At 56.0% G+C, this 20480-nt stretch overlaps 1 protein-coding gene across 1 annotated transcript; it reads left to right on the top strand.

The window, feature by feature from the left end:
• Positions 1–1937: 1937 nt before the first annotated feature.
• ADGRD2 (adhesion G protein-coupled receptor D2) lies at positions 1938–19136 on the top strand. Its single transcript, XM_059865526.1, has 26 exons — positions 1938–1965; positions 2041–2271; positions 2394–3047; positions 3194–3292; positions 3779–3864; positions 4211–4492; positions 4683–4794; positions 5187–5321; positions 5600–5711; positions 6250–6355; positions 6569–6624; positions 7437–7563; positions 7664–7767; positions 8405–8507; positions 8734–8887; positions 9638–9771; positions 10328–10443; positions 11342–11462; positions 14113–14154; positions 14352–14405; positions 14715–14856; positions 15183–15241; positions 17350–17380; positions 18362–18592; positions 18777–18937; positions 19122–19136. Exons 1-26 carry the CDS (start codon positions 1938–1940, stop codon positions 19134–19136), a joined length of 3495 nt encoding a protein of 1164 aa, XP_059721509.1.
• The last annotated feature ends 1344 nt before the right edge of the window (positions 19137–20480 follow it).

The following is a 20480-nucleotide window of genomic DNA, read 5'->3' as shown; positions in this document are numbered from 1 at the left end:
CCCGCCGGGGCCACCGGGACAGGGCTGTCCTGTCGCTCTTGTCCCGCCGGAGCCACCGGGACAGGGCTGTCCTGTCGCGCTTGTCCCGCCGTGGCCGTGCCGGAGCTCGGCCCTGCCCGGGCTCCCCAGGGCGGCCCCAGCCCCGGGGTGCCCGGAGCCACCGGGCTCGCCCCACAGGGACACCGGGCTCTCCCAGCTGGGTCACCGCGGGCTCCCCACGGCCCCGTTTTTCTGCCCAAAGCGGGTTCCAGGTTCTGCCCGCACCATCTCCAGGGCCCTCCTTGGAGAAGCGGGCACCTGAGGCTACAGGTGCAGGCTGAGGAGCGGGACATTGGCCGTGCCATGGTTCCCTCTCACCCATCAGATTTATACTTTTCCCTGGAGGGCCAAGAGCTGCGCTGGGTGTTTCCAAAGTCTCTGCCGAGCTTTGGAAGCCTGTGAGCGCAGAGCCCGGGCTGCAGAGCGGATCTCCTCTGAGTCCCTTAGCAGCAAAGTGCTCCAATGTGCTTTTCCAGCGCGCCCGGGAGCGCCCGCGGGGAGCAGAGATCCCTCGCAGCCGGCGATGCCAGCGCCCAGAGCTCTGGGGCTTGTTTGCATTGGAGTTGTCAGTTTCCATCGTGTGTCTTTACGTGCCCTCATCTATGATTTTACTAGGCTTTTTACTGTCTGCACTCAGAGTTTCCTCCCCCTGGGGCAGAGGTGGGGAGATGGGGGATCACTGCCCAGCCCTGAGCTCCCTGGGATGGCTCCGCGGTGCTGGGCTCGGTGTTTGGACTCACGGAGGCTGGATTTGCTGCTCTGCGGGGTCTGCTCTGGTGCTCTGGTCCTGCAGGTTTTAAAAGCAACGAGAAAAGCCGACAATGATGCAACACAGTTTAATGATGCCATTTATGGTGGCTTTTTTATTTAGTTAATGCGGATGAAGAGGCTCTGTGATCTTGCCTGTTCCTTAATATTGCACATTTCTACGTTTTATGCTTAATTATTTTGTATCCTGCAAACATATGTTAAACTGAGACCTTAAGGTCTTCAAGAAGATCTGGGAATTCTTTGGATAAGGTACTATTTGGATCAGGTATTTCAGAGGGAGTCATTTTCTCCTTTTTGTTTCGAGTCTTTCTGAGGAAGGCAGCATTGCCAGGGAATTTCTGCAGAGTGCTTCTGACTCCGTGATGCATCTCCAGTAATACTTTATTTATTCTAGCAAAGGGTGAAATCTTCCCACCTCATCAGCATGTTTAGGAGAGACTTGAGACTTGATTCTTGCTTCTTCAGCTTTCTGGTGAGTACTACTGTTTGGGTTTTTTTTTATTCTGGGTATTTGAGACAATATTAATGTTTCTCTGCATGTTACAACACATCCTCTCCACCAGGTCGGTCTGTCCAGGAGTCTCCTTGCCTTTGCAGCCCTTGCCAAGAACCAGACTTCCAAAGGTTAGTGTTTTTATCAGCACTCTCTATGTGTTTTACAAGCAATATCCAGCACAGAGAAACAAAAAGTGTCTGGTGGTCCAAACAAAAGTAAAGAAACTTTTTCTGTTGCCTTGTTTTGTGCCTGAAATGCTGTTTGCAGAGCTGGTATTGCCAGGCTGTTTGCTCAGCTGCTGCTCTGTGCCCCACTGCAAGTGCAAACCAAACAGATTATTTTGTGCCTGAAAATTGCATCTGCAAGCACAGAAGCTGGGATGAGCTTTTTAGGGATAAAGCAACTAAAGTTGTTTTTGCATAGCTGCTTTGAACAGGCTTTTCTGAGGGCCATCCCTAGGCACAGCAGAGCAGAGTGAGCTTTTCCTTTGTGCTGAGCTTAGCATGGGCTGTGTGTCCCACAGGAGTGTTCCCATCTCCAGCCCTGGGCCCGAGGGCAGTCACAGCCCCCCCAGTTCAGCTCCCATGAGGTCTGAGCTCTGTCACACTATGCCCAAGGGCTGCATGGGGACATGAGCTCCTGCCAGCAGCTCCCCCAAGGTGCACGAGGCAGTGCTTTTAACCGTGGGCTGGACAGGCTTTCTGTTTCCCCAGGCTATGTGTGTCTTTCTCCAGATCTGGCTCCTGTCACAATTGAGACCCCAAGACACACGTATGAATATGTGGCCACTGCTCTGGACTGGTGGCAAGCTGACAGGTACTGTGAGCAGCACTTTGCCCAGCTGCTCCTTGAACCCCAGGACAGTGAGCAGGGCTCCTTCAGCAAACTGCTGCAGGCCCACCACATCAGAGGCTCTGTCTGGCTAAAGGAAAGGGACAGTGTCCTGCACAAAACAAAGAGGAGACGTGAGTATAAGACATGCTTTCATACTGAAAAATATGATTGGAGAAGTTGTCCCTTGTGTTTTTATTGTCACTTTATTTGCCTATGCTTCTTCCTTTCTGCTGACTGAAATTCTTCCTTCTAGGTGGCCACACTGTGCCAGTCCTGGTATTCAGGGACAAAACAGACACAAAGTATGTGAAGGTGCTGTCTGACTTCCCGGCCCTGCCTGCTGTCACAGCCTGTGCCCACCTGCAGTGGGACACCAGGAGCCAGGAGATCGCCACCATCTTCTCCTACGCCGTGCCTGCTTTCATCAACGAGTTCCAGCTGCGTGGCTTTGTGGACGAGGAGGGCTTTGTTCGCTTTGCTCTCATTGTCCACGGGCACCATTCCCCTTACCTGCCCGTGTTCCGTGCTGATGGCCAGTGGCATCACTTCTGTGTCACCTGGCAGCGGGAGAACGGGACCTGGGCCATGTACGCCGATGGGAAGAGGAGGGCAGCAGCCAGTGGTTTGTGCTCTGGGGGGCCCGCTGCCCCCCAGGCCATCTCTGGCCAGGGCACCTTCATCGTTGGGCAGGATCAAGATTCCCTGGGGGGCACCTTCAGGGCAAAGGAGTCCTTCAGTGGGAACATCACTGACTTGCACATCTGGCAGAAAGTCCTCAGCCCCGAGCACATCGAGAGAGTTCGCTCCTGCTGGGTGGTGGAGCAGGACCTGGTCTTTGGGTGGAGCTCAAACGCCCTGGAAGTGGAGAGCACTGTGCAGGCAGTGGCCACACAGCTTCTGTGCCCAGGTAAGTCTCAGTGTCCTGGTGGCCCCTCCCCTGGCTCTTGAGGCACAAACCACAGAGTTTGTTGTGCCAGGGCTTGCAGGAAAGGCAGTAGCTGCTGGGGATGGCGTGTCCCTGGGAGACCCTTCTGTCCGTGTGTGTTTCCACAGGGCCTGTGGAGGAATGCAGAGTTCTGGAAGTTGGCAGCCCTGGATTCAGTTATGCATCTTGTTTGCAGCCTTTGCCTTTCATCTGTCACTACAGCAAGGGTACAGCATCTGTTGGTTATTCACGCATTGCTTCGAACACACACTCCTGGAGGTCCTGGCTGGGCTGCTGGCCAGGGATGGGGGGGCCCTGCTCTGCAGGGGTCACATTCAAAACCCTGGGGGGCTGGCACTTTGCTCCAGCTGCCTGCACTCTGGCAGGGGGTTTGGCTCTTCCCCAGCTGAGCTGGGCAGTGGTGGTGCACCCTGCATGGCTTCTGGGTGCAGGGCTGTGTGTGCCTCCCAACCCAGGCATCCCCAGGCTCGTTGGCCAGGGGAGCATGGGGAGAGGCAGAAAAGGAGTGTGAAACTGTCTCTCCAGATGGGATCTTGTGCTAAAAATAAAATACAGCTGTGAAACCTCCTTGTCCTGCCTGTCCTGCAGACTTAGCCACCATCTGAGGACCATTGCCCAGGCTTTGAACGTGGCATGTGTTAACCATGCTGTGGGACACCCCAGCAGTGGTTCTGGTTCTGGTTTGTCCCCAGATGCATACTGGCAACTGAAAAGAGCTCAGCTGGAGTCCAGCCACTCGCTCGCCAGCCGTGTGAACACCCTTGCAGTGAGGACTGTGGTGAGTCCTGCAGCCCCAGCAGTGGCAGCTGGCACCTGGGGCAGGCAGGAGCTGCTGGGCTGGCCGTGTTGGCACCTAGAGCTCTTTGAGGTCACTTTGCCAGCAGTTCTGCCTGGGACCTTTCCTGAGACCAACACAGCTGTAACTTCTGCTGTGATCAAGCAAGCAGCATTTCTTCAGATTGACTCATTGCACTGAGGACAAGAGATCCCTTCCCCTGGGATATTCCTGGTTGGCCAGACAGGCCCTGATGCCAGCAGAGGCCTGCAGGACACTGCCAAGGCACAGCTGAGGATCAGGGAGAGTCAGGGCTCTGCACTGAACTAAACCCTCTATTCCATGACAGATTCCTGACAGTGTCTTCACAAGTGGCGTGCAAGTCATGAACCTCTCTGTGGCTCTCAATGCTCTGGATGTCTTGGCAACTGTTCTGAGAGAAGGAGAAGTGCCTGTGCTTGAGCCATCTGACCTCCTTGCAGTCCTTCAATTACTAAAGCAAGTTTCAGATTTGGAAGTCCAGGAGGGAGATGAGCTGGAGATGTTGGAGCAGTTGGGCCAGTATTACATGGAAGTAACTGAGTTAATTCTGGAAGAGCAGAACACTGGGACATGGTCATTGATCAGCCAGGTAATGGTGTGTGCCTCACCTGCTCCTCCTTGGCCTGCTGCACCACACAGGCTGTCCTGCTGTCCTTGAGTCTCAACTTCTCTTTTTCTTTCTGCCAAGGACCAAACATTTAAGGAAGCTCTTGTGAGCTGTGGGAAGGGAGGGCTGACGGTGCACGTGCTGGCTGCCATCACTCTCCCTGTCTTTGCAGGTTATCAGGGGGCCCATGGCTGTGGTTGAGCTCTGTGACAGAATGGTGTCACTCTTGGTCCCACTGCTGACCACAGAGAGGACAAAGATCACGATCCAGCATGGGAATATTGGTGAGTGGCACCAATATTGGAGGGCATCTCACCGAGACCCAGATCAGTCACCCTGTCTGGTTCTCAGCCCAAATCCACTCCTGGGTCCTCTGCTCCTCTGGCTCACCTCTTGCCAGCCCTGCAGCCTGCTCCCCATTTCCTCTGTGCAGAGTGTCACAGTGTGAGGGCACCTCTCAGGCTGTGGATTGCAGGAGCATTGCAAGAACCCTTGGGGCACGGGGGAAGCTGAGCCCAGATGCTCTTGGTTTGCACAGAAAGGGACCTGTCTGCTGCTGCTGTGGGTCCTGGCTGGCCTTGGCTGGGATTACTGTGTCCCTGGGGTACTTTGCTGTAGCTGTAGCTCTGGAGGAAGGCTGAACCCTGCTTCAGCACCTGGTTTTACCTGTGCACAGGGGTGGAGGTGAGGGAGCTGGAGCTGAGCGAGCAGCAGCTGAGTGGTGAGGCATACATGGTCCAGACCCTCGAGAAAGGCACACACGACCTCATCGAAGTTCCCGTGGAAGAAATGCAAAGGCTGAAATCCAGAGGTTTGTTCCCACACCTGAGCTTCCCCTGGTACCTCTGCATGGCCTTCCTTAGTGCCACAAGCTCCTTACCTTGGCCACGTGAGGTCTGGAGAAGCGTGGGGAGGGGACACCCTCGGTGAAAGGGGGATGGGCCGTGGGGGAGAGGATCTGTTCTGCCCCTCTAGAGACACAGCTCGGAGCTGAGGGGGTCTGGACCCCCAGCATCACCCCCCAGGGGAGGGCAGCGTGTCCAGCGCTGCCCTGTGCTCTGTCCCTGTCCCTGTGCCGTGTCCCTGCAGGTCTGCACAGAGTCACAGTGAAGAACATGTGGTTTGGCTACGGCTCCCTGCAGCGCTGCCTGTCCAGCAGTGCTGCCTCCCGGGACACGGCTGCCCCTGACGGGGGACAGAAGTGAGTGAAACAGAGCCCCCCGCAGCCAGGGCTGCCCTCAGCGCCGCGGAAGAGCTCGTTTTCAAATCTGCATTGAGCCGATGCCTCGGTTTTGGGGTCACCTTCATCCCGATCCATCTCAGCCCTGGCCCTGGGGCTGCCCCGTGGGTGTCCCGTGTGCCTCTGGGTCCCGCGGGTTACAGGGCACAGAGCCCGCAGGGGCTGGGCAGGTGCCCTCCGGCCGGGCACCGGTGTCCCTGGCACGGTGGCTCCGGGGCCGGGCTGGCCGCGCTCCCGCAGCACCGAACACTAGGTGGGGATGGCCGCCCGCGCATCTCCCGCACGGCTCAGCCGCTCCTCCCGAACCCTCGGGATGCTCCGGTGCCCGCCTCAGCCACGGGCAGTGCTGGGGCTGTGCCCGGTACCCCAAGGTCCGCTCTGCCCCGTGCCCGGCCCGCCGCAGGACCCGGATCCCCGCAGCCGTCCCGTACCCCGGAGATCCCGTTCCCGAGCCCGTGCTGTGCCCCCTGCCCCTGTGAGCAGCCTCCTTCCCCGGCAGGTACCCGAGCACCACGGTGGGCACAGCGGTGATCTCTGCCACCCTGCTCAGCGAGCACCAGGAGATCAGCGCGTCCGTGCGCTACCGCCTGCAGCACCGCGCCCAGGTACCCCGGGCTGTGCCCAGCGGCACCGCCCGGCCCCACCCGGCTCTGCCCAGGCACGGCTCAGCCCCGGGGCTCTGGGGTGGGGCCGGCCCTGCCCTGACTCCTGTGTTTGTCCTGCCCTGACAGACCCTGTCCCAGCCAGGGCGGTGACCGGCAGCCCGTGCCCAGCAGGGAGTGCCTGTGTGACCTCTCCTCTCCCCTCTCTGCCTGCAGGACCTGCCCGATACTCTGCTGGGGCCCGTCTGTGCCTTCTGGAACTTCAGCCTCAGGTGCCTTGTTTCAGTTCAGGTCCCCAGATTCATGAGCTTTTTATTTCCACTGGAAAATCAAACATCTCAATATAAATGTAATGGTAAGAGTAGAGATCTGGGGGGGTTTGCCTCCTCTGCATGCTGACATCCCCTGTCTGCTGGAGCAGAATGCTTTCCTGGGAAGATTTCCTTTGGAGAAGTCACTGACAAGCAAGTGACCTTTAATGAGGTATATACAACTCAAATGGAAAGCCCCAGTTAATTATGGTCGTTGCCTGTGACAAAGAAGAGTTAGCCCAAGATACACACCCCAAAGACATGCAGGACTCCAAGCCTCATAAATCCTGGCACTGGGATGTGTTTGTGCTGAATGTCACTGTGGTGAGAACACTGAGGCTGTGATATATTATAAATTGGTAATTAAGTCATTTGAGTGAAAAAAAACTTTACTTAGAGTCCCAGACTTGCAGCAGGCATGAATCAGGTAGGGGAAGGTGGGAAGGGTGATGTTGGAAAGAGCTGGTTATTGTCCAAAGGATCCAGCAGCCCTGCTCTGATCCTGACCTTCCTGGGCTACTGGGAGCTCAGGGGGCAGGGGGACAGAGCTGCAGCCGTGGTCCCTGCCCAGGGAATTCAGATGGGAGCATTGCAGGATGGCTGGGACAAAGGGTGAACCAGAGGGAAGTCCCTGTGAAGACCTGTTTCTGATATCCTCATCTTCCTCCTTTAAACTCTGCTTTTTCTGGGACAGTGAAATTCCATCGTGCCCTGGTTTCTGTGGAAGTGAAAGGTAATTTCCCTGTGTTTTCTCTGGTTCTGCTGCACGTTAGCCCAGATGCTGGTGGGATGTGGTCCACAGCTGGCTGCTCTGTGGCCAAGTCTCTCCCAGACTCCACTGCCTGTTTTTGCAACCACACCACCAATTTTGCCATCCTGCTGCAGGTGTACGAGCTGGAGGTAGGTGAGGAGCCTGGCTCTGGGTGGGTGCTGGCACTGCCAGCTGGTGGGGTTAATCCAGGAGGGATTTGAGTCTTTTGCTGTTTCATGTCTGGAGCAGAGGACCACCACAGAGGAGTTCACCCTGCAGACTTTGACTTTTATTGGATGTGGAGTTTCCTTCTGTGCCTTGATGGTCACCTTCATTTTGTTCCTGGTAGTTGGGTAAGAAAAGCCTGGGCACTTGCAGCCTTCTCTGTATTTTCTACTTGGTATTTTCCCTCAGAGCCTTTCTCAGAGTGTCCTTTGTCAGCGTGGGGTGGGGCAGGGGCGTGGGAAGAGGTGGGAGCTGCCCTGTGCTCCGTGGCAGAGGGGAGTGCTTGTTGTTGGCTGGAGAGGGGCTCGGCCCTGCTTGTTTCTGTGGAGATGCTCACTGATCTGTGCACACTCCTGCGTGTCTGTGGCAAGGTTTCTATCAATTGCTAACGATATTTACTATAAAAGCTGCTCTGCTAGAATTAATTTTTATAAAATAAATGGAGCAAGGACTATTTCTTTGATATCAACCCTTCTGTGTCACTTGGCAAGCACAGAGATCTGCCTTGTGAGCGTGGCAGGGGCTCCCTCCACCTGCCCCCCACCTGTGCCCTGGAATGGTGGCCAAGGGCTGAGCAGCTGTACCCAAGAGTGTCCCCAGCACCAAGGGCTTGCACAGCAGGGCTGCCCTCTGCCCCTCTGACTCTCATCTTTGCAGGGAGTGGCAGAGAGACCACAAGTTGCCCAGGCAGGCCTGCACAGCCTGAGGGTACAGGGAGGACCCTTTTGTGTGGCTGCAGCTCAGGGGTCCCTCTCTCCCCCCCAGCGTCCCCAAGAGTGAAAGAACAACTGTGCACAAGAACCTGATCCTGGCCCTGGCTGCAGGAGAAGCTCTGCTCATGTTCAGTGAGTTGGCCAAGCCCAGCCAGGTGAGCTCAGCAGGAATGGCCCCTTCAGCCCACATGGCCAGGCTCCAGCATCTCTGTCAGAGCAACAGAACAGAAGCATTTATTAATTCCCTTAAATTAATTACCTTACCTTTTATTAATTACCTGGCATTGAGGGTAGATTTGTAGCTGGCACTGGGGGTAGAATTGTCCCTCTGTTTGGAGATGCACAAATATCCCTTGTCAGTGTGGTTTCTGTCCCCTCCAGGTGCTGTGTTTCATGGTCACTGCCTTCCTGCACCTCTTCTTCATGGCAGCCTTCTCATGGATGCTGGTGGAGGGGCTTCTCCTCTGGAGCAAAGTGGTGGCAGTCAACATGAGTGAAGGCAGGAGAATGAAGTTCTACTACGTGACAGGCTGGGGTATCTGCACACTCCTCTGCCTTGGCTCCTCAGGAAAATATTGCTTTTCTTTTCTAGTGAAAGTTTTGATAGGAGAGATGCACAATCGTTTGATTTAATTTAATATGAGAACTGGCTCTCTTGAACTATTTGTCAAATTGCTAGTCTCAGAATATAGGTTGAGCAGCATTTCTGTTATACTTCTAAATCCAGGAGTTCAGCAAAAAAAGATAGAGGAGGAGATTAATGGTAAGTTCTTGTTCTTGGAGAGCATCAGCGCTGTCTGATAGTAATTAAATATAAATGTGTTCCTCACTAAGCACCTTTTATTCTGAGGGAGCCCCTTAGGGACATGGAATGATTTGAATAAGCTGAGTTTTGTGTCAAAGAGGAGCCTCTTTAGGGATGTGCTGCTCAAGGAGCACACACCTCGTTGGACACTGGGCAACCACTTCAAGTGTTTTGGGTTGGTTTATGTCTTTGATTTTCTATTTTGTTAAAAAAGCAATCTGAGGAATAAATTGCTTTGGTCAGGACTCAGGACTTGGAGTGCTTTATACCTCAGAGAAAGATGCTGACAGCTTGTAAATCTGGCTGTGTTGAGCCAGGACAGATTTCAGCTGCAGAGGATTGATATTGCTCGTGGGGTTTTGGAGGCTCACGCTGAAGTCTGGCTGGTCAGGGGGGTTTTGAAGCCATTGTCTGGTGCACAGTGCCCTGCTTGGGGCATGTCTGCTTTTCCCAGGGTTTAACCTGTGGGTTTTTCTGCAGGGCTTCCAGTCCTTATCGTGGGGGTGACCCTTGCAGCTTCCTTTAACAAGTATGTGGCAGCCAACCACTGCTGGCTGAACGTGCAGACCAACGTCATCTGGGCCTTCGTGGGGCCTGTGCTCCTCATCCTGGCTGTGAGTGCCAAACCCTGCTGGGAGGGTGGGGGTCCCTGGGGTCTGCTCCCAGAAAAGCAATGCAGAGTCAGGGCTGCAGCTCATTCTGCCTGCTGCTTTTAGAGGAAACATGTTGTTTTACTTTATATAGGCTACTGCAACACAAGTAAATCTCTTTAATCACAAAAGCTTTTTGATAGGAAAAAGGGCTTTAAGAAAATTTTGCTGACCAGTGTTTGGTTGGCTGTTCAGTTGGGAGTGTGGTGTGTGACATTGCCTTAGCTAAGGGTCTGATCAGCATCCTGAAATATCATTGTACAAAACACAGCAGCAGAAAAGGTCCAATGTTTATGGGGTCCAGAATAGACCTTAAACAGGGAAGAGGTTCTGTAGGAGCAGTTTTGGGATAAGTTTCCTTGATTTTATGCCTGTGCAGAGAGCTCTGTGAAGTGTTTCGATTGCTTTCCTGGTAGTGCTATTTGTCCCCAAGTTCTGACCCTAGTTTCCAGCAGAGGGGTGTCACCCTGTGGAGCTGAGGCTGCAGGATGTCAGTGAGCCCAGCCCTGTGCCCTGGCAGGTGAACAGCTGGGTGCTGCTCCGGGTGGTGACGGTGACCGTGGCCAGCGCCCGCAGGAGATCCAAGATGCTGACCCCCAACAGCAGCCTGGAGAACCAGATTGGAGCTCAGCTCTGGTGAGCAGGGAGGGCCTGGCTCCCCCAGCTGTGGAAATCTGTGGGGTGGTGTGAGTTACGTGGAAGAAATGCTTCCCAGTGAAGCTGCTGAGGCACTGGCACAGGTTGGCCGGAGGAGCTCGGCCGAGTGAAAGACAGTGAGCTGTGAGAGTCAGAGCAGCAGGGGCAGAAGGGGTCCTCTCCCCAGGGCAGCTGGGTCTCACCCAAAGACAGACAGTCTCTAACCCCAGCTGAGAAGCCCAGCCAGCACCTTCAGCTTGGGGTGCTGGTCTCCATCTGCACTCACACTCCTAAATCTCACCCCTGTGGGACAGGAGACCCTTGGCAGTGCCTGCAGAAATCCAGGCCTGGGGCTTGGTGGGTTGAAAGGAAGGCTGGTGAGGGTTACACACACAGGGGGAGAGGCAGTGGGGACTTCTGTAATCAGTCAATACTGAGAGACCTCTAAAAAACTGCTGCCTGAGTCATTACTTTATCATGCTCTGTGAATTTTTATTGTTGTTAGCTGGCGCCGGATACCCCTGCTAGACACGCATTGTTCCCCTGTAGCATAAATAAATTTTCCCAAATTTACAGAAGCACAAAGATAGGGCATTGCTGGAGGGCAGGGTGACATCCATGTGCAAGGAAAACAAATAGAGAAACCCTCCTTGCAGCAGAAATTGGGGGGAAATAGCTGTTTTCTCATGGCTGATGACGTCAAAGAGCTCCCTTCTCGCTAACTTGCAGTGATAAATGAAGAGCAGGGCTGGCACACTGGGGTCTGGGAGGTGAAATATTTGGTTGTTCCTGTCTTAACTTATTTTGTTTGCAGAGGAATTTGTTCCACAGCTCCTGTCTTGCTAGTGTTTCATCCCTGAAGTGTGCCCGGGTAACCCTGAGCTCTTCCTCCCTCCAGGGCCACGGCCAAGCCCGTGCTGGTGCTGCTGCCCGTGCTGGGGCTCACCTGGCTCTGTGGGCTCCTGGTGCACCTCAGCATCGTCTGGGCCTATGTCTTCATTGTGCTCAACTCCCTCCAGGTGAGTCCTGCACCACGTGGGTGCCCGGGGCACGGCCAGGCTGGCGCCTGCAGGGCACTCTGCCTGTCCTTGTAGCCAGGGACTCTTTAGCTCTGAAGCCAGCCCAGCCTTCCCAAGCCACTGGGCCATTTTGTCTGAGGAAACTCATTTCATCCTTCCAAGATACAAAATATAACTCTGGAGACCCTGCATGGCCCTCAGCACCAGTCTCTGGCAGGGTCCTGCTGGTGCCACAGGTTCCCAGTTGGGATCTTGTTTCTTGGGCTGGTTTTTCTCACATCAGTGTGCTTCCAAAATGGCAATTACAAACTCATTAGAGTTTTTATTTGCCCGTATAATGGGTAATTAAAATGGTACCTGTGCAGCCAAATGGGGCAGACATCCCTCCTGCTGTTTGCACCTGGGAAATGAGCCTCTGCTGCAGGACAGGGCTGGCCCTGGGGCTGCTCCCAGGACCTGGGGAAATCTGGAACTCAGGGACACACGGTGACAAAACCGCCTGGAACACGTGCTTGCCACGACCCAAAGCATCAACAGAGGCCTGCAAACCTGGAGAGAAGGCAGCTGTAGATGGAGCTAGAGAAGCACTGCACAGCCCTGCACAGCCCTGCACAGCACGGCCCTGAGGGGAGGGGGGAGTTCTCAGCAGGCAGGTGGGAGCAGGGAGGGGTGAGCATGGGGCAGCCCAGCCCTGGGGCTGGGGCTGTGCCCCACCAGAGGTGCCCACGGGCACTCCCTGGACAGTCCCAGCCCTCGGCACTGCATATTCAGGGTCCCTTGCCCGGTGCTTGAGGACAAATCCTTCTCCACGGGATCCAAGCCAAGGGACAAACTGGGCACTGCCCTCCAAACCCCTGGGATCAGAGAGTTTTGCAGCCCATCTCCCATTTTGCTTCTGTTTCAATAGAAGTTGGCTCCTGCTGCACTCAGGTCTGCAGTGCTTCCCTCTGGCCCCCTTGGCTGTCTCCAGCCCAGCGCCAGCCCTGCTCTCCTGGGTGACTCCTGGCCCGTGGTGGCCCTGTCACCACCTGCACACGAGGGGTGCCTGCTCAGGGCTGCTCAGGGATGCCAGGGATGCTCAGGGATGCTCAGGGATGGGTGCCTGCTCAGGGATGCTCAGGGATGGGTGCCTGCTCAGGGATGCCAGGGATGCTCAGGGATGGGTGCCTGCTCAGGGATGCCAGGGATGCTCAGGGATGCCAGGGATGCTCAGGGATGGGTGCCTGCTCAGGGATGCTCAGGGATGGGTGCCTGCTCAGGGATGCTCAGGGATGCTCAGGGATGGGTGCCTGCTCAGGGATGTTCTGTTCTGGCTCTGCTCCAGGGCTGGGTGCTGCTCAGGCACATCCGTCAGGCCCCGGTGGGAGGCTCCAAGGCCAGACCAGGGCTGCCTCTCCACATCTCTGCTCTTAAGGATATCAGGAGGATGGCAGGAGGCCTGTCTTGATCATAATTAAGCAGCATCAGTTCTCTGTGTCTCCTGATGCCATGCTTGGGTTATTGAGAGGAGAGAACTGCAGGCTCTGAGCCGTGTGGACAGTCCTGGCTGTGCTGTACTCGTTTGCCTCTGTCCCAAGTTCAGGACAATCTGCAGATTGCCCTAGAGGAGAAAAAAATGCTGGTGAGAAGCTGCAGAGTTGAGAGAAAGCCATCCTGTTTCAGCCCCTTTGCTTACTTCCTATGGATCACTTGGAATTTCCTTTGAGGCCAGAGTGTTCCTTCACGTGTGGGTCCTGCGCAGTTGCTCTCTTGCTGGGGTTGTTTTCTGTTTGACTCTGTTTGTCTGCAGCAGCCCAAGCCTGTCTTCAGGGCTGCTCTGTGTGCTGGCACCAAACATGACAGCTCCTTCTGCAGCCAGGCAGTGCAGGAACCCGGGCAGAGCCTGAACAGCAGGAGGGAGCCCGTGGTGCTGTGGGGCAGGGGCAGGAGCAGGGTGGAAGGGGAGGGGGCAGGACGGGCTCCCCCAGAGCTGCATCCCTGCTCCCACCCACTGCTGCAGCTGGGCCTCCTCTCCCTCCTCGCCCTCCTCCCTCCCCGCTCCCCCTCCCCAGACTCATCCAGAATGATTCTTTCAAGGAAGACCTGCCTTGGAAGCCTGGCCAGAAATCTGGTCTGGGGGAGTGACCAGCATTGCTGGCTGAAGGACAGGTCAGGGCACGGTGCCAGGGGCTGCTGCCATTGCCAGGAGCTCGCAGATGAGAGCAGGGCTCGTTGGAGACAAGATGGATTGCATCTCTTGCTGCAGCTGATTTATCTAGCTGCGATAACAAAACACCCACAGATATAACATAAATCTGGTGGGCCAGATAGGGCTGCCTTAAGGCCAAACCCGTGGGTCTGGAGCTGTAATTAGCCCCAGGCTGTGGCCCCCAGGCAATGCCTGGCCTGGGCACGTCCCTCACACAGCTGTGCCCAGCGGTGCCCGGGCTGCTGCTGCTCTCTGGTCCTCTCCTGGCGTGTGAGAGCAGCAGGCTCTGTGAACAGCCTGGTCTCAAGGGTGGGAGGGTTTTCCTGCCTGGCTGTCCCTGCTGGGCTGTGCCCACCCTCCGTGCCAGTCTCACCCATGCCAGGGCTCCTCAGCCCCTTTGCTCCGTGCAAGGAGCACAAACCAGCCGTAATCTCTGACCCTTCCTCTGCTCTCTCCCTCCAGGGCCTGTACATATTCCTGGTCTATGCTGTCTACAACAGTGAGGTAAGAGATGGGTTCAGTCCCTGCTCACAGCAGCTCTGTGCTGGCATCAGGGGGAGCTGGGTGCTGGCAGCTGCAACAGGCAGCACAGCCCCACGGAGCTGCTGGACCCTGGCTGCTTTTTCTGCAGGACTTGCTGGAGCATCTCCAGCTGTGCTGGGGCTGCTGTGGCCCTCTCTCATGTCCTTGCTCTGCTGCAGGTGAGGAATGCCATCCAGAGGATGAAGGACAAGAAGAAAGCCCTCTCATTCACAGTAAGTTGGGAGGAATCCCTGCTGCCCCTTCCTCCATCAGAGGAGGGTCCCAGCTGGACTGTGGGTCTGCTTTGGGGAGATGATGATGGAAAGAAATCCTATTTTTTTATTTTTGTCTGCCTTCTTTGTGGTCTTGTTGGACACCACAGACCCAAAGACAGCCTACCCCTATGAGGCAGCAGCCTGCTCTGCCAGGGTGGGATGGGAGCCAAAGCAGTGATGATGAAATCCATCTTGCAAGTCAGATCTGGCTGTAGCAAAGACTCGTTGCAGTTTTCACTGTCCTGTATCTCTTGCCTGTCATTCCAGAACTGCTCTCATCCCATCAACTACTTATCCAGCCCAAGGAACACGACCTCCTGGGACACAGGGAGGCCGAGTCCTGCAGCTGAGCCTGCCCTGCCAAGCCCTGTGCAGAGAGGCCCTCCAGTGAAGAACATCACCAGCAAAGGTAAGAGCATTGCTGCTGCTGTGAGCCCAGGCTGGGTGGTCTCATCAGCATCTTAGGCAGCATTGCATTCTCCTGAGGCAAAAATCCACCTCAGTGTCTTAAAATTAATTTGCTGGAGGAGAGGCAAAGGTGACAGTAGAAAATAGGGATTTTGGCTTTGGGGAAAAAAGGTTTTGCATTCTCCAACCAGTTTGTGGGTGCAGTGATGCAGAAAACCCATTTGGTCCCTTTGCTTCAGTGGGGGACACAAAGCACCAGGTCCTTGGGAAAGCATGAATATTTCTGTTCTCTGGTCTATGAACTCATTGTGCTGCTTCACCCTTTAGGAAATTTTGGAGCCAAAATTCCCATGGGCATTTCATCTATTATGTCACCTGAGAGACAGGTATGTAACAGCTCCTGCTATCCACCTTCACCCAGAGCACAGCACTTCTGTGGGACACCACCTGAGCCTGGGCAGGGGCACAGCAGGGCAGGGCACCTGCCCAAGGCCAGGAGTGGTCCCAGAACAGCTGAATTCCAAGGCAAAGGCTCACCCTGGGCCCATGGGGAGCCAGGAGGGTGCTTAGAGCAGGGCCCTACAGGAACACGAGGTGCTGCTGAATCTGGGCCATAAAGCCCCAGGCTGAGGTTGGTATGGGTCGAGCAGGAGGCTTTCCCAAGGCCAGCAGGTTGAATCAGGCGGTGGGGCAGGTGCCATGGGCAAGCCTCACCTCTCCCAGGAGGGCTGTGCTGCCTGCACTGGGATGGAGAGCTCAGCAGGGCACGGCCTAAAGCAGGGAACAATTTAAATTTGACCACTCTGCTCCCACTTCCATCTCCTGCTTTTGAAATGATCATCAGTCCTCGTGTACTTGACATACAAGTGCTGTAATTCCCTCAGAATAAAATCCAGCACTACTTTCATGAGTCTCTCACTGAAGGATCTCTCTTTCCCTCTCTAATATTTATCCTTTGAAAACCTATGTCACATAGACAGCTCTTATTTATCCAATAGATAATACTTCTACAGCTGGCATATCGTTCTGAAGCCGCTCAGTAAAATCCATATTTCCATCTCTTGTGATCTATATTGTGGTTAATGCTGCAGCACCAGGCCCCCTGTGCTGTGCAGCACCAGGCCTCCCTGGCAGGGCATGCTTTTCTCAGGCAGCCAGGTGCTGGCTGTGTGAGCCAGGGTCAGGGCTGAGCTCCTGGCACCAGGCACAGGACGTGGGCCACGGGGATGAGCTCAAGGACCCGAGATCCCCGAGGCAGGGGCATCAGGGGGCAGCAGATCCCTGAATGCCAAGGCCGTGGCATTTCCCAGCAGGCAAAGACAGAAAGTGCTTCCCTCCTGGGAGGGTCTCTGAGAGCTTTGCTGTGCATAAACACTGCATTTTTACTGTGCTGGCTCCCTTCCTGGCCAAGGCGGGTGCAGCAGGGCTGAGGCTGCTCCCGGTGCCTGCAGCTCCTGGGGCAGAGCTGGCAGGGCCTGTGAGCCCTGGGCATGGCAGGGCTGGGCACAGGGCTGGGCACACAGGGTGCTGGGCATGGCCCAGGGCTGGGAACAGCAGGGCTGAGCATGGCAGGGCTGGGCATGGCAGGGCTGGGCACAGGGCTGGGCATAACAGGGCTGGGCATGGGAGAGTGCTGGGCATGGCAGGGCCGGGCACAGGGCTGGGCATAGCAGGGCTGGGCATGGCACAGGGCTGGGCACAGGGCTGGGCACAGCACAGGGCTGGGCACAGCACAGTGCTGGGCATGGCACAGGGCTGGGCATGGCACAGGGCTGGGCACAGCACAGTGCTGGGCATGGCACAGGGCTGGGCACGCCTGTGCCCTCTCGGTGTGCCCTGTGCCGTGCTGTGCAGGGGCTGCTGTCAGTGCCCCCAGTTATGTAAGCCAGGCTGTTTCCCTGCTCCCTGGCTGAGTCACGGCGAGCAGCACATTCAGAATGTCACTGGCAGCTGCACAATAGTTTGGATGAAGAGAAGATGCTACTTAAAGGCGTTTGAAAACACTTAAAATGACAAAACACTGAGCGAATGGAGATACAAACACAGACAAGATGTTCTTCGTGTTTCAGCTTTTTTAAATGTTGTTTGGTGATCTTTGTTGTTGTTGGACTGGGAGTAGGAATTTCACATCTCCCCGAGCATTAACACCCTCTGAGCACAGAGTGCAGACTGTGTGGGCTCTTCCCACCACAGCTCAGGGGTGCTCTCGTCCTTTCCTGGCTTTTCCTGTGGTGTCCAGCATGGCATCCAGCCTGTGGGTGCCCACGGGGCTGGACGGGTCCCCAGAGGGGGCATCAGGAGAGGGGCAGCTGTGTCCAGGGACCCTGTGCCAGGTGCCCGTCCCTGGGGCTGGCATGAAGGCTCTGGTTCCCAGCCTGTGCAGGGACAGTGGGTGGGTGGGCTCTGGGAAGCCCTGCCTGGCCCCAGGGAGTGTGTTGGGGGCAAAGCCAGCAGAGCCACACCCTCTGCTAACACACCTTCTCCCCTCTTCCAGGCCGTGGAGCTGACAGCCTTCAAATGCTCAGGTAACCTTTGCCTGCATCATGCTCTGCAGATTTTGGGGCTGCTGGTTCCTGTGTTGGGTGGTGGGGGCTGCCCAGAGGGCAGCTGCTTTCTGCTCAGGCTTCAGGGTAGTATTATTTCCAAACTGCCCTGGTGGGTGCTGCCCTGGCCAGGCTGTGGGAAATCCCTGTCCCCTGAACAGAGGAGGGACAGGTGGGGGCTGTGGAGCCCCAGCAGCCCTGCCAGTGGCACTGCCTCTCCTGGCAGCACGCATGGATCAGCCAAAGGTCCCATCCCAGGGCACCTGCCTGGTTTCTCCCCATGTCTCTGCCCCGTTCTTGCTGCCCATCCTTGTCTGCTCCAGCTCCTGGGGGGCACAGGCAGGGCCAGGTGGCAGAGGGGCCCTGCAGGTTCCTGGTGCTGAGTCTGTGCCTGCCCCCAGCCCCACTGCTCTGTGGCAGGGCCTGGGCTGCTCCCAGGGGGCAGCAGCTCTTTCTGCCCTGGGCTATTTTAAACCAGCAGCTGTGGCAGAAAGCACTGCTGGGTGCTGGGAGTGCCATGATCCCAAAGAAGGGAAGCTGGTGAGGGTGGGTATTCAGACAGGGCTGGATTTATGAGCTTAAAAGCAGCCATTTGGCTTCTTCTGTTTCAGGTTGTAGAAAGGCCAATGTCACCATGGAGGTGGGTAGAATTAAAACCAGAAATCCCTCCTAAGCCCCAGGCCTCTGCTGGATGGCAGCTCCCTGCTACCTCCTCAGCTTCCCAGCCTGGCTTTGGGCAAGTCCCCAGCTCCTCAGAATACAAATTCAGCATATTTCACCCTATTTTCTTTAAAAGCCACTGCTGGGTACTCCCAGTGCAGCTTCTGGATGGGGACCCTCAGGTGGACAGTGCAGTGAGGACACACCAGGGGTGCAGTGATCATATTTTTTCTGCATTGAGACATTTTCTTCTGTCGAGGCAAGCAGTGCATTAGCAGGTGTCTGATTTTGCTCCACATGAAGTGCCTAGGCAGGGCCTCCTCAGACTATTTTCGAGACGATGCCCCCCAGAAGCAGTGCAGCTTTCCTCCCCACACTGGACACGTGGGCAAGGCAGAAACGGTGGCATCCAGGAGCAGCTGTGCAGCTATTGCAATATTACCATGTTGCAGCAGCATTTCAGGCAGGAGTGGGTCTCAGAGGCAGCAAGACCTGCACCCACCCTCACCTTCTTCTGCGTGTCTTATAGCCCACGTGTGTTATTAAACTGCAGCTGTGCAAAGTGGGTTGTTCAGTTTGGGTTTGTTTCCTCAGGTGAGCCCTCAGTGTGCTTTTAGAAGCCCGGGTCTGCACAGAGGGTGATGGAACACCAGGCTGGGCTCAGTGCCATGGGGGTGGCAGGGGTGGAAGGAGTGCTGTGCACCCCTGAGCCCCCCAGGCTGCCCCCGTGGCTGGGCAATCCTCGAGGCCGGGGTGAACGAGGAGGTCTGGAAGCAGAAGAGCTCTCCTCTGGCTCTTGTGTTCGTGCAGTGCACAGTGCTGGCGCTGCCCCCGCTGCTCCAGGCTCTGCCAGAGAGCCCCCAGCCCTGGGAGCAGACAGTAAAAGGCTGCAATGCCCAGCTGCAGGCGTGCTGGGGAGCCAGGGCAGCTCAGCCTCACACCAGCCTGTGCCTTCACAGCCTGCTCACAGAGCAAAGCTCTGCAGAGCCCTTGGATGCCAGGGTGGGGACAGATCATTCCAGCACAGACACTGTCCCCTTTCCGTTTGCTCTCTCCCAAACAGTTTAAAGAGATGTGAAATGAAATGAAAGAGATGTGTTTAGCCCCAGATGCCTTTATTTGAAAGCTGCCAGGCAGCTGATGAGATTGGTGCTGCTGCCAGCAGGAGCTGTGGCAGAGACAGGAGAGGTGTTCTCTGCTCCACCTGTGTCTCCCAGGAAAGCTGTGCTGGATCTGGGGTGGGGTCCAGCACCTGTCTGCTGCAGGGCCTCAGCCACACTCCTGTGAGAACTCTGGGTGTTGCAGTGGCTCCAAGTGCAAGAGACAGTGGGTCCATGGGGAGGTGGGAGGTGGGATGGGTGAGGATAAGTGTGGATAAAATCCAGGTGAGTTCCAGGCCAGAACCAGAGAAACGGGGAGTTCTGCAGCGTGGCTGTGGCAAGAGCCAGGCAGGGCCTCCCCCCACAAGAGCTCAGTCCGTGGAGCAGCTCTGCAGTAATGAGCTCCAGCCCAGCTGCAGGGAGCTGCTCTGTGCAGCGAGCCCTGCCTGCCTTCATTACACACATTTTGTCAGCAGGGCATGGCTGGGGCGGTTCACATATTTGCACAAACAATAAGTCCCATCTTCCTTGTCATGACAAACAAGGGCTCCAAGAGGCCTCCACATCCTTCATCTCCTCAAGTGATGGCTGCTTTGTTTCCCCACGATAATTTCATTATTCTGTTTGAATACATTTATATGTTGCTAAGCCACACATAGCAACATGGATCTTGTCTGCACAGCCCAGCCTTCCACTGATCAATACTGAGTAATTCTGCAACTCTCACCATATTGTGTTCCATAAGCTTGCTTTGAAATAATAAGGAATCTGTGAGTCTTTGGGATTCAAAGCCAGAGAAGCACCTGAGTGTCATGGGAGAAGTGCAGAGCCCATCCATGCCAGCCCTGCTGGGCTGACGTGGTGGGATCAGCCCTGGTGCCACGGCCCTGCCTGGGGAGTCCCTCGTGTACCCTGTGCAGGAGGTGCAGCCCACAGGGCACTGGTGCTTCCTGCCATGGCAGAGCTGGTGTTTGCCTTCAGTGCCCTTTAAAGCTGATTGTTCCATGCTCCCAGCCCTGGGTGCTGTGCTCAGGCTGCCAGGGGAGAAGAGGTTTGCCTGCAGCCATGGCCCTGTGCATGGAGACCGCTTTGGCTCCCTGTCACAAGGACCATGGTTCAGAGACCCCCAAAGGGACAGGGGTTCTCTGGGCTGGCAGAGCTCTACCACTGGCTGTGCCAGCCCATGCCAGCTGCACCCACAGCCCTGTCCTATGGCAGGTTTGGGCTGTGGGGTCTCTCCAGTTCTCCCCTGGCCCTGGGAGGGACCCCTGCCCTCCCCTGCTGCCAGCAGAGCTGAGACCTTCTCTCTTTTGCTTTAGGTT

The sequence above is a fragment of the Haemorhous mexicanus genome, chromosome 21 (genome assembly GCF_027477595.1).
Source record: "Haemorhous mexicanus isolate bHaeMex1 chromosome 21, bHaeMex1.pri, whole genome shotgun sequence".
Taxonomy (NCBI): domain Eukaryota; kingdom Metazoa; phylum Chordata; class Aves; order Passeriformes; family Fringillidae; genus Haemorhous; species Haemorhous mexicanus.
The sequence above is the reverse complement of the archived record's forward strand: the minus strand, read 5'-3'. Positions and strand labels throughout refer to the sequence as shown.